This window comes from Hetaerina americana, unplaced genomic scaffold, assembly GCF_022747635.1.
Source record: "Hetaerina americana unplaced genomic scaffold, ioHetAmer1.1.p SCAF_121, whole genome shotgun sequence".
In the NCBI taxonomy this organism is placed as follows: Eukaryota; Metazoa; Arthropoda; class Insecta; order Odonata; family Calopterygidae; genus Hetaerina; species Hetaerina americana.
In genome coordinates, this window is record NW_027286304.1 from 518,320 (window position 1) to 536,439 (window position 18,120).

The 18,120-nt window shown below is 34.4% G+C and overlaps 1 protein-coding gene across 1 annotated transcript in view; it reads left to right on the forward strand.

Annotated features, from left to right (window-relative positions):
* The first annotated feature begins 3,108 nt into the window (after window positions 1-3,108).
* The window catches only part of LOC139685937 (dentin sialophosphoprotein-like), a 46,653-nt gene continuing 31,641 nt past the window's right edge, over window positions 3,109-18,120 (forward strand). The window contains exons 1-4 of the mRNA XM_071583074.1: window positions 3,109-3,518; window positions 10,283-10,420; window positions 11,783-11,866; window positions 15,970-16,101. Of these exons, the coding sequence (XP_071439175.1) occupies window positions 3,384-3,518; window positions 10,283-10,420; window positions 11,783-11,866; window positions 15,970-16,101 (489 nt within the window). The 5' untranslated portion in view covers window positions 3,109-3,383. The remainder of the gene's footprint in view (window positions 3,519-10,282; window positions 10,421-11,782; window positions 11,867-15,969; window positions 16,102-18,120) is intronic.

The following is an 18,120-nucleotide window of genomic DNA, read 5'->3' on the forward strand; positions in this document are numbered from 1 at the left end:
AAAAGAACCATAAAAAAATACCCAAGGACCATAACAACGTCCGTTTCAAGGGACGGTCGACCAAAATTACAAATTTATTTAAAAAAAATTAATATCTTCCATTTTAAAAGTTTAAAGAATTCTAATTAAAATAAAAATGGTGGATCAACCAAAATGATAGATCGCCTAAGGGTCAAAAATTGTCGACGGCCAATACGACGGACGGTTGATAATATGTTTATTTTTGGAAACAAACGCAAAAAGAAGAGCGAAACTTATATAACTCGATGACGCTGTTTAAATCATTCTATTCGATATAATAATAAGTTTACATAACAAATGGGACACTGTTCTTAAATATATTACAACTAGATATAATTGTATATACAAAAATATACATTATTATATATATATTATATATATTATATTCTTCTTATATAAATATGTATTATATTAAAAAATCATAGGGATATAATGCATCAAGATCTTAGGAGGATTCTTTCTACATTCTTATAATAAACCCCCAAAACAAATGTAAAACAACTTATATTCACCTATTTTTTCCTATTAGTAGAAAGTTATCCGCCCAAAGTTTACTTATACACTATAAATTTTTAAGTTATCTACAGTGATATGCAAATTATAAAATACTTAAAATTGATTAAAAAAACCAGATTTTTTAATTATTACATTTCAACTTTTCCAAAACTAAAATTTAGGGCCTAAGAGTCAAAAATATCGACGGACTATGTAGCGGACGGTACAATGAAATTAATGTATCTTCATTCTAAATGCACGCGCATTAAATTAAGACCAAAATAACACATTTTTTTGACTATGATAAAAAAAATCGCCCAGGGGTAATTAGCTTTAGCCTCCTTAGTGACGGCGGTATCTTTAGGTATATCTAATGAAGAATATGGCCTATTTCCAGCTAAAGAAACAATTCAACGTATACCTATGATAAAAATACGTATATTCACCAAAAAAATATTCCGCCTAAGGGTCAGAAAAAATGACGGATGGTTATTAAAATCGGACTTATTTACTTAAAAGGGATAAACGTTTGGGTATTCTAAAATGGATTGTACATTAAAAGTAACTACTCAACGCAATTGAAATAATAAGTAACCAAGGGTAATAATTTATAACGGCCTTCTAGATGGACTATCATATTAATGTTGCAGTTTAGCTCGTAAATAACTTTTCAAATAAAAAATGAAGTGTACCGAGTATCAGTAAAGTAATTCTTTAATTCTTCCAGTTATATTGTAAACACCTAGGGGTAAAAACCAAAACGGACGCTTTGTTTGCGGAACACCATGACGATTTGACTATATATAGGAAACCGTAAAGATAAGATAAACTTTTTCATAATTTATTTTAACATTCCAGCATAAGCCTAGGAGTCAAGTAATTAGACGGACTATACGACGGACCATCGATTAAACTTTATTCTTCTGGGGTATGTTAAGAAAAAAATTAAGAATGTCAATTATATCCAATTAATAGACATACTGCAAGTCCCCAAAAAATCATATAAACGTTCTGTTTGACGGACGGTCGACTGAAAACTCCAATTCAGACGAAAACATAATACACTCTGGTATATCATAAGTAAAAGTCGAATTGGTAACAGACTAATGGAAGATGACTTCCCAATGACATTAATCGCTTTAGGATCATTGGTTTCGACGGACTATTAGGAGAACATTCAATTGAAAAAAAAACATTTTGTTTCTAAACAATGATTTCCTGTTTTCCTAACACACTGAACGGGAAAGAAAGTATAGAATACATCAATATAGCCGTAATACAAGGTTGGAATTCCCAAGGGTCAACATAGTACGACGGTTTTGACGGACGGTCGAGTTAAAATTAATATTCTCTAATTAAAAGGATACTGTCGTATCTTAACACATTTATCATAACATTAGGTGTAGAAGAGGGTTTATGTTAGGGTTTATGAGTTAGGGTTTATTTAAGGATTAGGCTACGATTGAAGGATAAAATATTTTTATATATTTATGTGTATGTATATAGATATAAACATATATGTACATATATATTCATATATATGTGGTATATAAAATATTATATATATATACACATGTCTATATATATATATATATATATATATATATATATATATATATATATATATATATATATAAAGAACCATTCACACAGTAATCAACCCAAAGGTCGGTTTGGTGTGGGTGATGGTAGAGTTCACCCAGTACGAGGTCCTATTTACGGCAGGTGAAAAATCACACATCAGGGAATTAAGGGTGGCCAGATCCTTTCCCTGTGCCCGAAAAATCACATCGTATCATCGTATATATATATATATAAACACACACACATTTATATATATACCAATATATATACCTATATATACACAAATATATACATTAAGGTATATATACACACGTATATATGTTTATATATATGTATGTATACATTGGTATATATATATATGGATATATACATATATATATATATATTCTTGGCTATATATATATATATATATATATATATATATATATATATATATATATATATATACACACACACACATTTTCCAGGGTTTTATTAAAAAAACTCGCGGTGATTCTCCCAAAGTTCTTGAAATATTACTCATTAAACAAGACATACGGATGTTCACTAGTTTCTAATATCAAATTAATAATAATAATAACAGAGTTGATGTTGCCAGTAAGGCATTATTTCAGTTTATTCCCAGTTATTACCATTCAAAGTATTATCATTTTTATTAAATTAAACATTCTTCGTACTTGTTTTTTCCGATTTCTATGATCAATGAGTTTTTCGAATGATCAATGAGTTTTTTTAGTTTAAAACAAATCTTGTAAGAGATTACTAATCTGTACTCAAGGTACATACGACATTAGTAACTTCGAAGCAACTACATTAAATATGACCTCTATTTAAGCTATAAAATATCACATATGTTGACTGTACAAAATTTACGCAGACACGAATGAACCGCCATTTTCCTACAATAGATTAACTTTGGAAGTGTGTCAGCCACGCCACCCAAATCTGCCGCGAAAGAATTTGTGATGAAGTAATGGTTATTTGGTAGTAAGGTGAACTTATGATCGTAGACGAAGGATTTAAGTGGTACTTATGTAGCGGTACCGTCTTAATTGAATTGCAAATGCACACTATATTATCAAATATTGACATTGGTAAACTCATGTAACCGTTGCATGAAAGTCCTTTCCAATGGAGTTATATACATATGTGTGATTTAAGTTCCGTTTCTTCAGTTTCACGTTCGCGCAGCAATTAGGAAAGGTTACAGTTGGTGAACTAAAAGCCGTAACTTTTCTTTATACTCGTAGTATATTATAAAAGAAGCCGGGCAACTGGACAAAATGTTAATAGTGGAAAGTTCCCCACTCTGCAGGCTATGTTTACAAACTGGTACGTGGAATATCAACATATTCGACCCAGACGGGACAAATGGGTTTATTGTCTGGAAGGTGATTAAGGAGCTCTTGGGAATTGAGGTAACTTTTGTACTTTTCATATCTTTGGCGTAATTTTTACTGTTGACAATGATTATGGAACCGTTAACGTGTGACATTACTTCATATTGTGTAGTATTCACCATTGCTTCTGTCGATTTCATTTTGTTAGCACGGCATAGCTTCATATGAATTTACTTGATAGTCACGCTGTACTCAATTTAAAGTGTATAATCAATGAAACGGAAAAATGTTTTTGATACCAAACTAAACGTACTAGATTGCAGTAACTTCCCGAACAAGAAGTTGAAGTCCTTTGAATCGAAGTTTAACAGTGTATTAATGTCCCTGAAATGATTTTGTTCGTGTTTCAGTACGACATACTGGAATGTCATTTAGTCATTCTGTTTGTTAATTTATTTTGACCCTGCCAGCCCATTTGAACTTGTGTGGGATAGGTATTTGTTTACAACACACTATTCTTACGTTTTTCGTAAAATTGAATTCATTTTCGCCTCCTTAAGATCGCAGATGACTTTGAAGGGATTGTTTTCACCTTTCGCAAGTGTGAATTATGTGCACAGTAATTTATTAATTATTTATTTCTAGTTGATTAATCTCGAAGTAAAATTGTCCTGTCAATTGACATTTCCATTGTCCCTAAGTTACCTCGGAGATAAGCATCTTAATTTCTCAATATTCTCCCCGTAGTTATATTCCTACCTGCGATTTATTGTGTTAGTTACAATTAGTATATGGATTACGTCAGTGTCAATCATAGAATAACCTCCTACTACGGGAAAATTGCCTCTAAATACGTAAATAGTGTCGTAGCCCTGATGGAAGCCAAGCCAACTGTGAAAAACATCATTACGGTTATGTAACAACTATTTGTGAGCATAGTAGGGAAGGTTGACCAGAAAAATACTTTTTTTTCTTATATCAAGGAACACAGTGCATAATTTAACTACGTTCTGTTATCATAGTCTACTTGGAATTGACCTTTTAAAATTTTAATATTAATTCATGACCTGTGTAGATATCTCGTAAAACGATGAAATATTAATGGGTAATCATTAAGATATCCATTAAATATTTCTGTGGCTATGAATATCATCAGCAGTCATGAGATATGTGATGACAGTTCGAAATTAATCTATTATTATTATTAACATTTTGGAACATCCTGGGGGTTATGTAATTCTTTTGTGCCAACTTTACAATGTTACGTGTTTGTGTATTGAAATGTTTCGGAATGTAAACACGAGTTCTCTTTTCCTTGAAGTTTGCACTTTGCTCGATTTTCTTTCATTTTTCATGTATATAGTGCCTATTATTTTCCAAACAGTTGGGTTATGTGAGATATGTGTCTCGGTTTTTAATTTGAGGTGATTTTCGTGTTATTTTTTTATATATGTATTATAATATATGCCCTTTCATGCAGTATACCCTAGTTTAATGTATTGAGTTTTAAGGTATGATTAAATTGTGCTTAGTATATTATTGTGCTTGATGCGAATGGATTAATTAAAAATAATACATGTGGTTGAGTGTGATTACGTATGATAAGTTTTAGTGTGTGGAAAATTCTTACGAATCTAATTAAAATCTGTTGTTTACCCATTGAACGTTTTGATTTCGAAAAATTACTGTAGTTTACAGTAGTTTCAATAATTGATGGAGGAAAATAAGATCGTACTTGTTATGTAAGTGCATTAATCAGCAACATTGTCTTGTCGCTTGTCTCACAGGCACCGTATTTTCCTATAGATAACGCGCACCTAATGTATAACGCGCACCCAGAAATTTGTAGCTATCATGAATTTGTATAGATACCACGCGCGCTCAGGGATTTATAGTTATTTTGAACGTGTATACATCCCGCGCATGTATGTATCCATATATTTGCGCCTAAAAATACTAATAATAATAGATGGTAACAACCAATGAATACATGGAATCATAATTGCTTGTGGCTATTTCTGCCGTAATAATACACAATATTAGAGCCAGGTGATTGAAATTGACTGCAAACAACATGAGAATGAGAAAATAAACAATATTTACAAGCCAACACAATATGTTGTCTTATTACATTTTCGCTATGATTCGTAGGTCGAAACGAGACATAGGGTTGTGTGTCCTTTCATATTCTACGTAAATTAACTTACAGCAAATCAAATATAAAACAAATAAGAGAATGAATGAAATAGAATTTTCTTGTTTCGTCTGCTTTACTTCGCTTTGTTAATATCGGCGCTCAGCTGTTCTAGTGTAGGGAGTGCCGCCAACATGGCGATTGTTTCAATCCTGAATTGAGTTAAGTTATTCGTAATTCAGAATTTTCTCAAGAAAATTACCCATGAAGATAAATATTGTGAGAATAAAATGGTATGCAGAGATGTTTCAGATAAAATTCATCAATTTCGCGAAAGAAAAAGGATAAACGCGAGGCTGCCAGGAATTTTATCCTTTCGTATACCTGTATTTATACGTGCGTGTATATAATACGATATACTCTACGTTTAAGTGAAGTACTATGTATTAGAAATAAGAAGTACTACGTATTAGAATAAATGAAGTATAGAAATTATATATGTTTCTTCTTTTTCTCATGGATTTATGAGATGAAATAACTGTATCAGTAACACATCTGTATAAAATAGAATGCAATTAGTAAGGCATGCTTCCAGACTAATTTATTTTTGCGACACCCGTAATTAAATTAGTGCGGAAATTGGTACGTCAATGTTTTGATTATTTCAATTTTCATGACATAAGGCACATTGTCATTTTTTCGATCATCTGAACATTTTCTTGGGGCTAACGGGTGTGTTATCCATGGGAAAATAGGGTAATACAGTCATTTCAAAAAGATCACTTGCCAATCTAAAATCAAAAGCATTGTACTCAAACCTTCTGTCTCACTCAATATTGAGGTTATTTTCTTAATCTTTGACAACATTTTCCTGTATATATATATATATATATATATATATATATATATATATATATATATATATATATATATATATATATATATATATATATATATATATCTATATTGCTTGCTATATATATATATCACTTGCAACCGCCCCCGATGTAAAACCTGTCCTCTTATTATGCCTACTCCCCTCTCCCTACATCCCCTCATAGCCCCCTCACCTCGTTCCCACGCTAATTGCCTCTCAAAAAATATTATTTACCTTTTATCATGCAAGCATTGCACTTCCTTTTACATAGGTGAATGCATTACCCCCTTATCCATCCGAATGAATAATCACCGGTACTCCTGCAATTCTACCCCACTCTCTTCTCTTCCTATCCCTTCACACGCCAATTCCCACAACCTTTCATTCGACCAGCCTTTTGCTCTAAGCATCCTAGAATCCCTACCTGATTCAGCCACCAACATAGAGGTGAGAACTCGTGAATCCGCCTACATACTATCCTTCCGTTCCTTTAAAATTCCCACCCTAAACCGCCATATTTAATTTCCCTCCCAGCATTCCCTCCAACCTCCCCTCCACGCCCATAGCTCTTTCCCCTCTCCTCTGCAATAGCATATTTTCAGTCTCTCCTGAAGAAGGCCTCTGAGAGGGCCGAAAGCTCGAACAATTTACCGTGTTAGTGTTCTTTTAAATGTGTCTATTCTTTTCTATTTGTGTTATATATATATATATATATATATATATATATATATATATATATATATATATATGAATGTATATGAATATATATATATGAATGTATATGAATATATATATATATATATATGAATGTATATGAATATATATATATATATATATATATATATATATATATATATATATATATATATATATGAATGTATATATATATATATATATATATATATACATATATATATATATGTATATATATATATATATATATATATATATATATATATATATATATATATATATATATATATATATATATATAGTTGGGAAATAACTTGAAGATGATATGTTTTCATCTTTATTCCCAAGTTACACGATGATAGAAGTGTAATTATTTAATCTGTTAGTAATATCCTGGAAATGTTTAATGGTTTCTGTGTAGTTTTACCTTAGTTTGCAGATTCACATATACATGAGGGTAGACTGAAAAGTAAGGCATACATGCTTGTATAGACCATAAGCAAAAACAAACCAGCAAGAATTACATTCGAGTACAATTCTTATGTTTCAAAATGACATGTTTACTTTCCAACATAGTCCCAACATTAAGGCTAACTCAGATTTCTCCCAACATGTAACAACTTTCATATATATTCCGTCACTGACAAACTCTTCTGACTTTACTCGAATTCAATTGACTTATCAACAGCATCGTCTTTACCTAATTATCGTCCGAGATGTAATGATTATTACCCTTTGAGAGGTGTCTCTCTTTGAGTTGAAAAGGAATAACGTAATAATAATCGCAGAAGGCATTTTAAGATCGTATTGGGAATAAGAAAAGAGGGTGTTTTGGAATCGGTTTCAAATTTCTTAATAATTTTGCAATAGCCTCAAATTCCAATTGCCCGTGCGAATTGTGTGTATAGCAACGAGCATTGTATTGTCATATTTGCAAGATAATTATTGCCTGGCCGGGCTACTGCCATTTTAAAACATGACAAACTCAACTCCAATATGGTGTGATATGCGATATATATTCACTTTTGATAAGTGATTTGCCTTTGATCATTTTTGAATCAAATCTTCAGAAAGACGATTTGGCTTTGATGTTTATGTATCGTCTGTGGGTCAGTGATCTTGGACGTCCCCTGCTCATGTTTCAACCAACAATTTTTGACTTTTCCCAGGCTCGCAACCACTAAATTCTACCACCCATATCAGATTGACCTATGAATAGCATCGTCACTACATAATAAACAACCTTATAAAACAACGATTGAATCTCAGTAGGAGTTACTTTTTAATAGTCACGCTGTTTAAACTCGCAATTGTTGACATATATAGCACAAAACACTAGAACATGTCTCCATACTTCATCCGCTTCTCAAAATACTACAATGGATTAATAGGGAATTAATTAATTTAAACCTCCCTTAACCGGTAGATTACCTCATCATTGTCCGAAGTGTAATGATTATTACCCTTTAAGAGGTGTCTCTTTGAGTTGACAAGGAAAAACATAAAAATAGCTACAGGTAACTCAAGATCAGAGTGGGAATAAGAAGGATGGTGTTTTGGAATAGGTTCAAATGTCTTAATGGTTTCGAAATAGCCTCAGATTCCAGTTACGTATGAATTGTGTGTGGTTGAGGGTTGGTAGAAATGTTTCAAGATTATTATCACCAGGCGGACACCTTTCACACGACAAACTCAACTCCAATATGGTTTGCGATACACTTTTGAGTGAGTCATTGGTCATTTTGAATCAAATCTTCTGACGAGTTTGCGATGTTTATCGTCTGTGTTACCGATTGGAGGTCCGCTTTGTGTTTCATCAACAATTTTGGCTTTTCTCAGGCTCGTAACCACGAAATTTTACTACCCATCAGATTGACAGATTAGACCTATGAATAGCATCGTCACTACATAATAAACAGACTTTAAACGACGTTTATAATCTCAGTAGGAGTCACTTTTATAATAGTCACGCTGTTTAAACTCGCAATTGTTGACATATATAGCACGCAACAATAGAACACGTCTCCATACTTCATCCGCTTCTCAAAATACTACACTCAAAGAATAATGTAATGACCTCAAACCTAAGCATGCGTGCTGAGTTGGGGGAATGCTACTTCCACTTGCCACCAGACCAGGATTTCTTCTGAAGGTCATTTTGTTTGTATTACCAGGACACGTCTCCATACTTCATCCGCTTCTACAAAATACTACACTGGATGAATAATGAAACGAGCTCAAACCTGCAAATGCGTGTTGATGGGGAAATGTTACTTCCACATGCCACCAGACCAGGAGTGTTTCAGAAGGTCATTTTGTTTGTATAGTGTACAAGTATCTGTGCATTAGTTTACAGCATACCCTCCCCCATCTGAAGGTCATTTTGTTTGCATAGTGTACAAGTATGTGTGCATTAGTTTACAGCATACCCTAATGGATATAACTCTTGAATTGCTCTACTTTAAGGAGAATGTTACTTCCACCTGCCACAACTTGGCATATGGAAGTAACATTGCCCTCTCCTCCCACATCTGAAGGTAATTTTTTTTGTATAGTGTACAAGCATGTGTTTGCATTAGTTAACAGCCTACACTCAGGAATATAACTCTTGAATCGCTCTACTTTAAGGAGCATGTTACCTCCACCTGCCACCACTTGGCATATGGAAGTAACATTGCCCTCTCTTCCCCCTTCTGGAGGTCATTTTGTTTGCATAGTTGACTAGCATGTCGGAAAATAGTTTACAGCATACCCTAATGGATATAACTCTTGGGATGCTCTACTTTAAGGAGAATTTTACTTCCACCTGCCACAACTTGGCATATGGAAGTAACATTGCCCTCTCTTCCCCCTTCTGGAGGTCATTTTGTTTGCATAGTTGACTAGCATGTCGGAAAATAGTTTACAGCATACCCTAATGGATATAACTCTTGGGATGCTCTACTTTAAGGAGAATTTTACTTCCACCTGCCACAACTTGGCATATGGAAGTAACATTGCCCTCTCTTCGCCCTTCTGAAGGTCATTTTAGAGTTTACCTAAAAACGTAATGTTTTTCAAAGCTAACCCAAATTTTTAACAACTTACCTTCAAACGAGGTTGTGGGTTTTCAATGAGTTTGTTTTTAATCATTTACAGATCTCGAAGACGGATGGCCTGCCATCAAATATCTGTGATGCCTGCATGAAGAAATTGATGGAGTTCAAGTACTTTAAGAAGATGTGTATTAATTCCAAAATAGAATTCCTCAAGCTGCAGCTTAATCAAGGGTTAATTGTAAGTGTTTAACTCAAGGCTTTGCCATTTTTAATCAAGGTTTAATGCACCTAGAGTTTTTTTTGAACATGTCGTACCTCGCTTATTAAATGTAGATGTGCTTAAAAGAATTTCTAATTATTTATAAATGTTTATTCCATTCGTTTTGCTTGTTTTCATAGTTTTCATTTTTTTACCATTACCCATTGCGGTTAATACCTCTTGTTACATGTCCATGTTTGCTCTTTGATTCAATTCTCCAGGTAAAATTACGCTTAACCAGTGTTCAGTTAAACATAGGCCAATATCAACGCTAATACTGAGAATATACGAGGGCGGTTCAATAAGTACCCGTGTTAGAAATGAAGAAGCCATCTTTTCAAAAACATATTTTCATTATTTTTCAACATAGTCCCCTTTTTAGAAAGATACACTTCTCCCAACGTTCCATCCATTTTTTAAACCCCTCCAAAAAATAGGATTTGTCAAACTCTCCAAAATACGACTGTCTCGGCAATAACTTCCTTGTTTGAGCTGAATTTTCTTCCCATGAGCCATTTCTTCATGTTAAGGAATAAGAAAAAGTCACAGGCAACCAGATCGGGGGAATACGGGGGGTGCGGCAGCAATTCATAATGTAGTTCATGCTGTTTGGCTAGGTTGACAGCCGGATCAGCTTGTTGTCTACCGTGAGCAATTGCAACACCCATCAGGCCAACAATTTTCTCATTTAGACCTCCCACGGCCTCTGCTACTTCGTGCACTTTCGTTTGTCGATCAGCAAGAATCATGGCATGGACTTATTGAATGATTTCCTCGGTATAACCACGTCTGCCGGGCGTTCTGGTCGCTCCTCATCAAAAACAGATGTTCACCCACGTTTAAATTCGTTGAACCAATATCTAACTTTGGTCATAGATGGCGTGAAGTGAAGTGTTCCCATCCAACAGCATCCAACTTTGCTTTTATCCCCTCGCATTTCTTCCCATCCAAAAACATAAAAAGTGAATTACCAAACGATACTGCTCTCTTTTTCCATCTTAGAGAAAATCACAAAAAACACGTCTTACACTCAAATGTCTGCCAAATCCAAACTAACCATTGAATCAGTCTGAAATTTGTTTCACCATCGTTTGATAGATGGCAGCACACGATGATAGCATAAACTTCCCTTAGGAAAACGCCCTTTGGTCGTCAAACACGGGCAATTTTTGAACTGCCCTCATACTATGTTTCCTTTGCCATCTTCTTGTTTTGTTTAAATACTGATTTTTTCTTGTTTTAACTGTCCTTAATGGATCTATTGTTCAACCTTTTTTGTGCCTTATCGATATACTAGAGGTCCTGATAGATTTTTTGCAATCGAAATCATTTGCATTGCAGATTCCAGTGAACATAGAGGATGAAGGCTTCAGTTTACAAATTGAGAGATCTTTGCAGTCTGTTGGTCATCAGGAAGTTGATGAGGTAGGTCAGCAGGGGTCAAAATAGTCATATTTTAAGTTTTTTTTATCCTGTAACTTAGAATATGTTGTTCCTGTGGCCTTTTTTCTATTAATATCTATGATGGATACTTACTTAGAGGTCAAAATGATCACTTTTTATGTTATTTAACTATTAATATATAACTGTAACTAATAATATGTTGTTGCTATTGCCTTTTGTCAACTAATGCCAATGATTGATACTTACTTTTACAATTGTGGTAAATATTAAAGGGTTTATTTTAAAGTTTGGATATGAGTGTGAGATAATATCTTCCGTTCATTTGAGATTACTGCATGAAATCAAGTATTTTGGTAAAATTTTGGATTATGCTAAATCAAGAGGTTACATAAAATGGTGTAAAGAGACATTTCAGTTGTTATATGGTGGAATGTCATAATTGATTAGAAATTAAAAATTAGCTGATTGATTAGTGATGACTGTTACTTGACGATGACGTCAAACATTAAAAACCAGTCACATTAATAAATTTTATTTTCTGGAAAATATTGCCAATATTTAATGTTTTGCTTAGCGTGTTACTTTCTAGAAAATTGCTTAACCTTTGTTTTATTAATATTGATTCTCATCCCATACCTGTCGCCCTGAATTTCCAATTCACTCAGCAATGCTTGCAGCCCCTTGGCTGACTGACAAACTAAAGCTTGGTCATCAGGAAACCTAACTGATTTTACAAATTTCCCGCCCACTTTCATTCCTACCTCTAGTTCTTCCCAAAATGCCTCTTCAATCATTTCCTCTGCATACAGGTTGAACAGCAACGGTGATAATGGGCAACCCTGCCTTACACCCCTTCCTAACACTGCCCATCCTGACTCCCCGTTTCCCACTCATACCTGAGCAGTCTGAGACATGTACAGGTTACGGATTAGCCTCCTTTCCCTATTCCAATCTATTCCTATTTTCTGCAATATACTCATTAGTTTTTCTCAATTCACTCTATCAAACGCTTTTTCGAAATCTACGAAACAGGCAAATACCTCCTGGTTGTACTCTGTATTCCTCTCTCGATTAATAATCTCATTACTGCAATGGCATCACGTGTACCTCTCCCCATCCTAAACCAATAAACTGATCATCCCCTAAGTAATCATTTGCCCTACTCTCTCTAACCTTTTGTTTATGATCCTGAGAACAACTTTAGCTGCGTGAGATATCAAACTTATTGTCCTGTAGTATTCACATGATGTAGCCTTTACCTTAGAATAGGAACTAAAACTGATCTCACAAAGCCTTCCGACCAGATTCCTTCCTCATAAATACTACGAATCAGTCCAAATAGGCTCTTCCTCCCACATTTTCCTAAGCATTTCAGTAGTTCCCCTAAGGGAATGTTATCCACCCCAACGGCCTTATTTAGTTTCATCTCCCTTAATGCCCTTTCTATCTCACTGTCTAGTATGCCTGGACCTAAGCTATCTTCCTTTATGTCATGTTCCTCTTCTATGTCTGACTTTGTTGGTCTGAGTTCTTTACTATACAGTTCTTCTCTATATTCCTTCCATCTCTCTTGGATCTTTTCTGTGTCAACTATTATCTCACCAAAGTTATCTCTAACTGTTAGCATAAATCTTTTCTTCTTACTTCCTTGTATCCATCGATAAAAATAAAGTATAGAAAATGTATTTGTAGGATTAAATCAAAAATAGATATCCTAAAAATTGATTTTTCTGTAAATGCAGTTATCCATATAATTGATATTTCTGGTGAAACGATGTTTCCTTAAAATCAATGTTTTGAGGAAATGGGGATTTATAGTAAATCAAAGTGTAAATCAAGATTTTCTGGAAATCAATATGTTTTGTGTATTAATAAAACAAAGGTTATGCGATTTTCTAGAAAGAAAAAGGCTAAGCTAAACATTAAGATAGGAGGGCAAAAACTAGAGCAGGTAGAACAGTTTTCGTATCTCGGTAGTGTTTTGGACCAACACGGTCAAAGTAGTAGGGACGTAAGGAGAAGAATTGCACTAGGCAAAGAGGCTTTCAGAAAAGGAGGAGGGAGTTGATGAGAGGGACGTTGAGTAAGGATATTAAGAAAGGACTCGTTAGAAAACTTTGATATGGAGCATAGCTATGTACGGTGCGGAAACGTGGTCATTGAAGTAGAAGGATAGACGTAGATTGGAGGCTATTGTAGATATGTGGGTGTGGAGAAGAATGGAGAAGGTGAAATGGACAGAGAAGAAAACAAACGAGGAAGTGCTTGGTATGATGAGCGGCGAAGAGAGGGGTTTGTTGGGAGATATTACTAAGGAGGAGGCAGATGAAGAATGGATGAAGGGGGTACTGATATGCAATACTGGGATATTGAAGAAGATTGTAATAGAGGGGAGAATGTTAATGGCAAAGGAGGAAAGGGAAGGAACAGAAGATAGGGATGTCTTGGTTAGGTGAGGAAGAAAGTGCTCAGAGATGAAGAGGGACCTGATGTAGAGTAGTTTCGCTGGATTTTGTGTTTTGTTAGGAATCACAAAATATTTATTTAGTAGCTGTGTCCATCCAAAAACATACCTTAACTGGTAGATTACCTTATAATAATAATAATATGTTTTCTACATTTAAATATATATATATATATTAATTCATTCACCATTTGAATGTTTACTCGAGAGTTCTTTCTGACGAGGGTTCAATATTTTACAAGTGGGTATTTCATTATGCCCAGAGGTTTATTATGCTAAATATTTTCCCACAAACATTGTATTCATTTCTATGAGATTTTATTTTTGGGCATTCATTTCTATGACATTTCATTTGATTTTCCTTTAACCCTCTTAGCGCGGCGGGCCAATATATCGGCTTTCATATCCCTGGCAAAAAGTGCGGCGGGCGGATATATCGGCTCTTGCGTAGCCTATTGTTTAAATTGTTGTAACTTATGGTTTTTCCTTTAATAATTTATGGTTTTTGTGCTATCGATAGGTTGAAATCCATAGAATTACGTAATTAATTTTTTAAGTTTTTATTATCAATTTTAAATGGTTTTCAAAAAGTATAATTCTTACTATAATTTTTCGTTCAGTTTTGTACATGTCGGGAAGCTCAGCCTAATTGTCAACTTGTTTTTTTTTCTTAGTGGTCTTTCCACTATGAAAAGCCACTGAAAGGCTACTAATCTGTTTTCATCTGTAATCTCTTGAATGTGTTGTGGTGTCGTGGTGTTGATATATACCTGCTTATTCAGACTTTGTTGAGACGATGGAAATGAGAGCACTGCTTTGTAATCATTTTGGTTTCTCTTGCCCTCCATCCTATCCAATCAATTGCGCCCTGTGCATTGGATTACATTGTCAGCAGTTCTCTGTGAGTTGGAACTTGGTTTTTCCTGCCTTTAGATTGTAAGCACATTGCCGCAGTCTCAAGGAAAGGCGAAGAGTCCCAATTTGACTCAGTGAGATCAGCCTTTTCAACAAAATCAAACTATGCAGAGGCTGACAAAAAAATTTGCAATTCACTGGTTTTTCTTTATTTATTTATAATATTTTCTACATGTCTTTTTGATTCCTTATTATATTTAAGTATCATAGTTTCATTGAAAAATATTTCAAAAATAATATTAGTATTTTGTCTAAAAATCGAAATATTATTGCTCAAAAAATATTCAAATTTATAATACTGTAATAATTACATTTATTTTTCAGATGATGTAAATGTATTACATCATTATTAACTACAATATTATATTTTAAAATAAAAAAACTGCATAAGAATATCTAAACAAATAACTTCATAATGGTTTTTTTTCCCTAAGGTGATACATTTTCTTAAATTACCCTTTGCACTTCTCACTAGTACCCCTGGAATCCCCGCCGCACTAAGAGGGTTAAAGGCATTTGGTGAGGCATTGGTGAAGATGCTTGGAAAGAAGGAATTCAAAAAGTTAGACTTTTCGTAATTGCTGGTTGCTCTTTTGCCTTTATCATTTTTGAGTGAATTAAGAGTTGACTTATTTCCCTGAAATTCTCTGACGTATGACCAAGAATGCTTTAGGATTCTCTTTCAAATTTCATGCCAAATCCTTTTCTTTTGAATTCACTCAATATTTTTTTCATCACGCTGCAGATTCATGTGAAAGTTGAAGAAGGCATTGACCTTGATGAGCCATCGGACAATGAGACCACCAGTTTGACTGGCAATGACAGTGAAGACTCTGAGGGCAATGGACAGGAGGCTGACGGGTCCAGTCAATCAGAGGTGAGCGTTTCTTTCACAATTGCACCCTCTTAACTGTTGCATTTGATGGAAATTGATGTGAAAGTAGCCTGGGATCTGTTATTGGAGTGTTAAACATATAAATTTGGTAATCTATTCAATCAGTGCATTGTCATATTTTTGAAATAACCAGTTTAAAATGTATAGTTTCTTCAATATTCAGATACTTCATGCAAGTCAAATGCTAATTATTATTTGGGAGAAGGGTCGAGAAGTTAATAAACAAGATTGAGCATATACCTGATTCAATTCTGAATAAATATGTGAAATCATAGGTTGGCACAAGGTAATCATTGCTCAAATTGGACATATGATGGAATTTTGATGGTTAAAATGCTTCATTTGGTCATAATACTTTTGGTTTATGTTTTTCCTGAAGTTTAGGTTAAGTATAACAGGAGGGTGGTTCAATAGGAACCCGTGTTAGAAATGAAGATATCATTTTTTCAAATACATTTTCTTTATTTTTTAACATTGTCCCCTTTTGGAAAGATACACTTCTCTTAACATTTCAGCTTTTTTTTAACCCTTCCAAAAAATAGGATTTGTCGAACCCTCCAAAATACACCCCTGTCTCCATGATAACTTCTTCGTTTGAGCTAAATTTTTACTCCCCCAAGCCATTTCTTCATGGTAGGGAATAAGAAAAAGTCGCGGGGAGCCAGATCAGGGGAATACGGGGGGTGCGGCAGCAATTCATAACGTAGTTCATGCAGTTTGGCGGCGACAACTCCTGGATCAGCTTGTTGTCCACCGTGAGCAATCGCGGCACCCATCGGGCCGACAATTTTCTCATTTTGCCAACTTATCATGTAATAAAATATTAATTGCCGTTCTGGTCGACACACCTCCCACGGCCTCTGCTACTTTGCACACTTTTGTTCGTCGATCAGCGAGAATCATGGCATGGATTTATGGAATGATTTTCTCGGTATAACCACGTCTGCCTTCTGGCGTCCTGGTCGCTCCTCATCAAAAACAGATCCACGTCCACGTTTAAATTCGTTGAACCAATATCTAACTGTGGTCATAGATGGCAAAGTGAAGTGTCCCCATTTAACAGCATCCAACTGTGCTTCCATCTTCTCGCTATTTCTTCTCATCCAAAAACAAAACAAAAAGAGAATTACCGAACGATACTGCTCTATTTTTCCATCTTCAAGCGAAAATCTCGAAAAACACGTTTTACACTCGAATGGCTGCCAAATCCAAACTAACCTATATTAAATTGGTCTGAAATTTGTTTCACTGTCGTTTGATAGATGGCAGCACACGATGATAACATAAACTTCCCTCAGGAATACCCTTTTTCGTCGAACACGGGTACTTATTGAACTTCCCTCATACTATGTTTCCTTTGCCATCATTTAGTTTTGTTTATTATTTTTCCTTCCTTTAATGACAATATACACAAGTGTAAGTTGCAAACAAAACAATTGCTGGTCATTGTAATAGATGTTGCGGTGGTATTTTGGAAGGAAGCTTCTGGAGGCAGATTTCAATGGAAATATTTAAATATGGCCTCTATAAACAATTAATATGCCATATTTATACACAAAATCTCTTTGTTCAAATGATTTCCCGACTTTTCCTTGTGAATAGGATGGAAATGATAAAGAATTGATCATCTAACTCATTATTTCACCGGTACTCTTTTATTAATTGCCATAAGTCTTAGAGTTTAACTCATTTCAAAGAATGTTGCTTGCAATGCAACACTTTTGAATTGTAAAAATCATTTGCCTTGACTCTTGGGATATGAACGAGGTTCCCTTTAAGTCAAATCCAAGTCAATGTTTATGTATATCAGCGGCTGTGTGGATTACAGCTTAAGGTTAGCCATTGTAAAATTTGTTGTCCCAGGCATAACTTTATGGAATTTGCATAAAATATTGAAATGTAATGAAATAATTGACTTAGTAATTCCACACACTTTATTGTAACAAAAACAGGACCGAGGTTTCGACATTGAACTTCATCATCAGATGGTACTCATAGAAG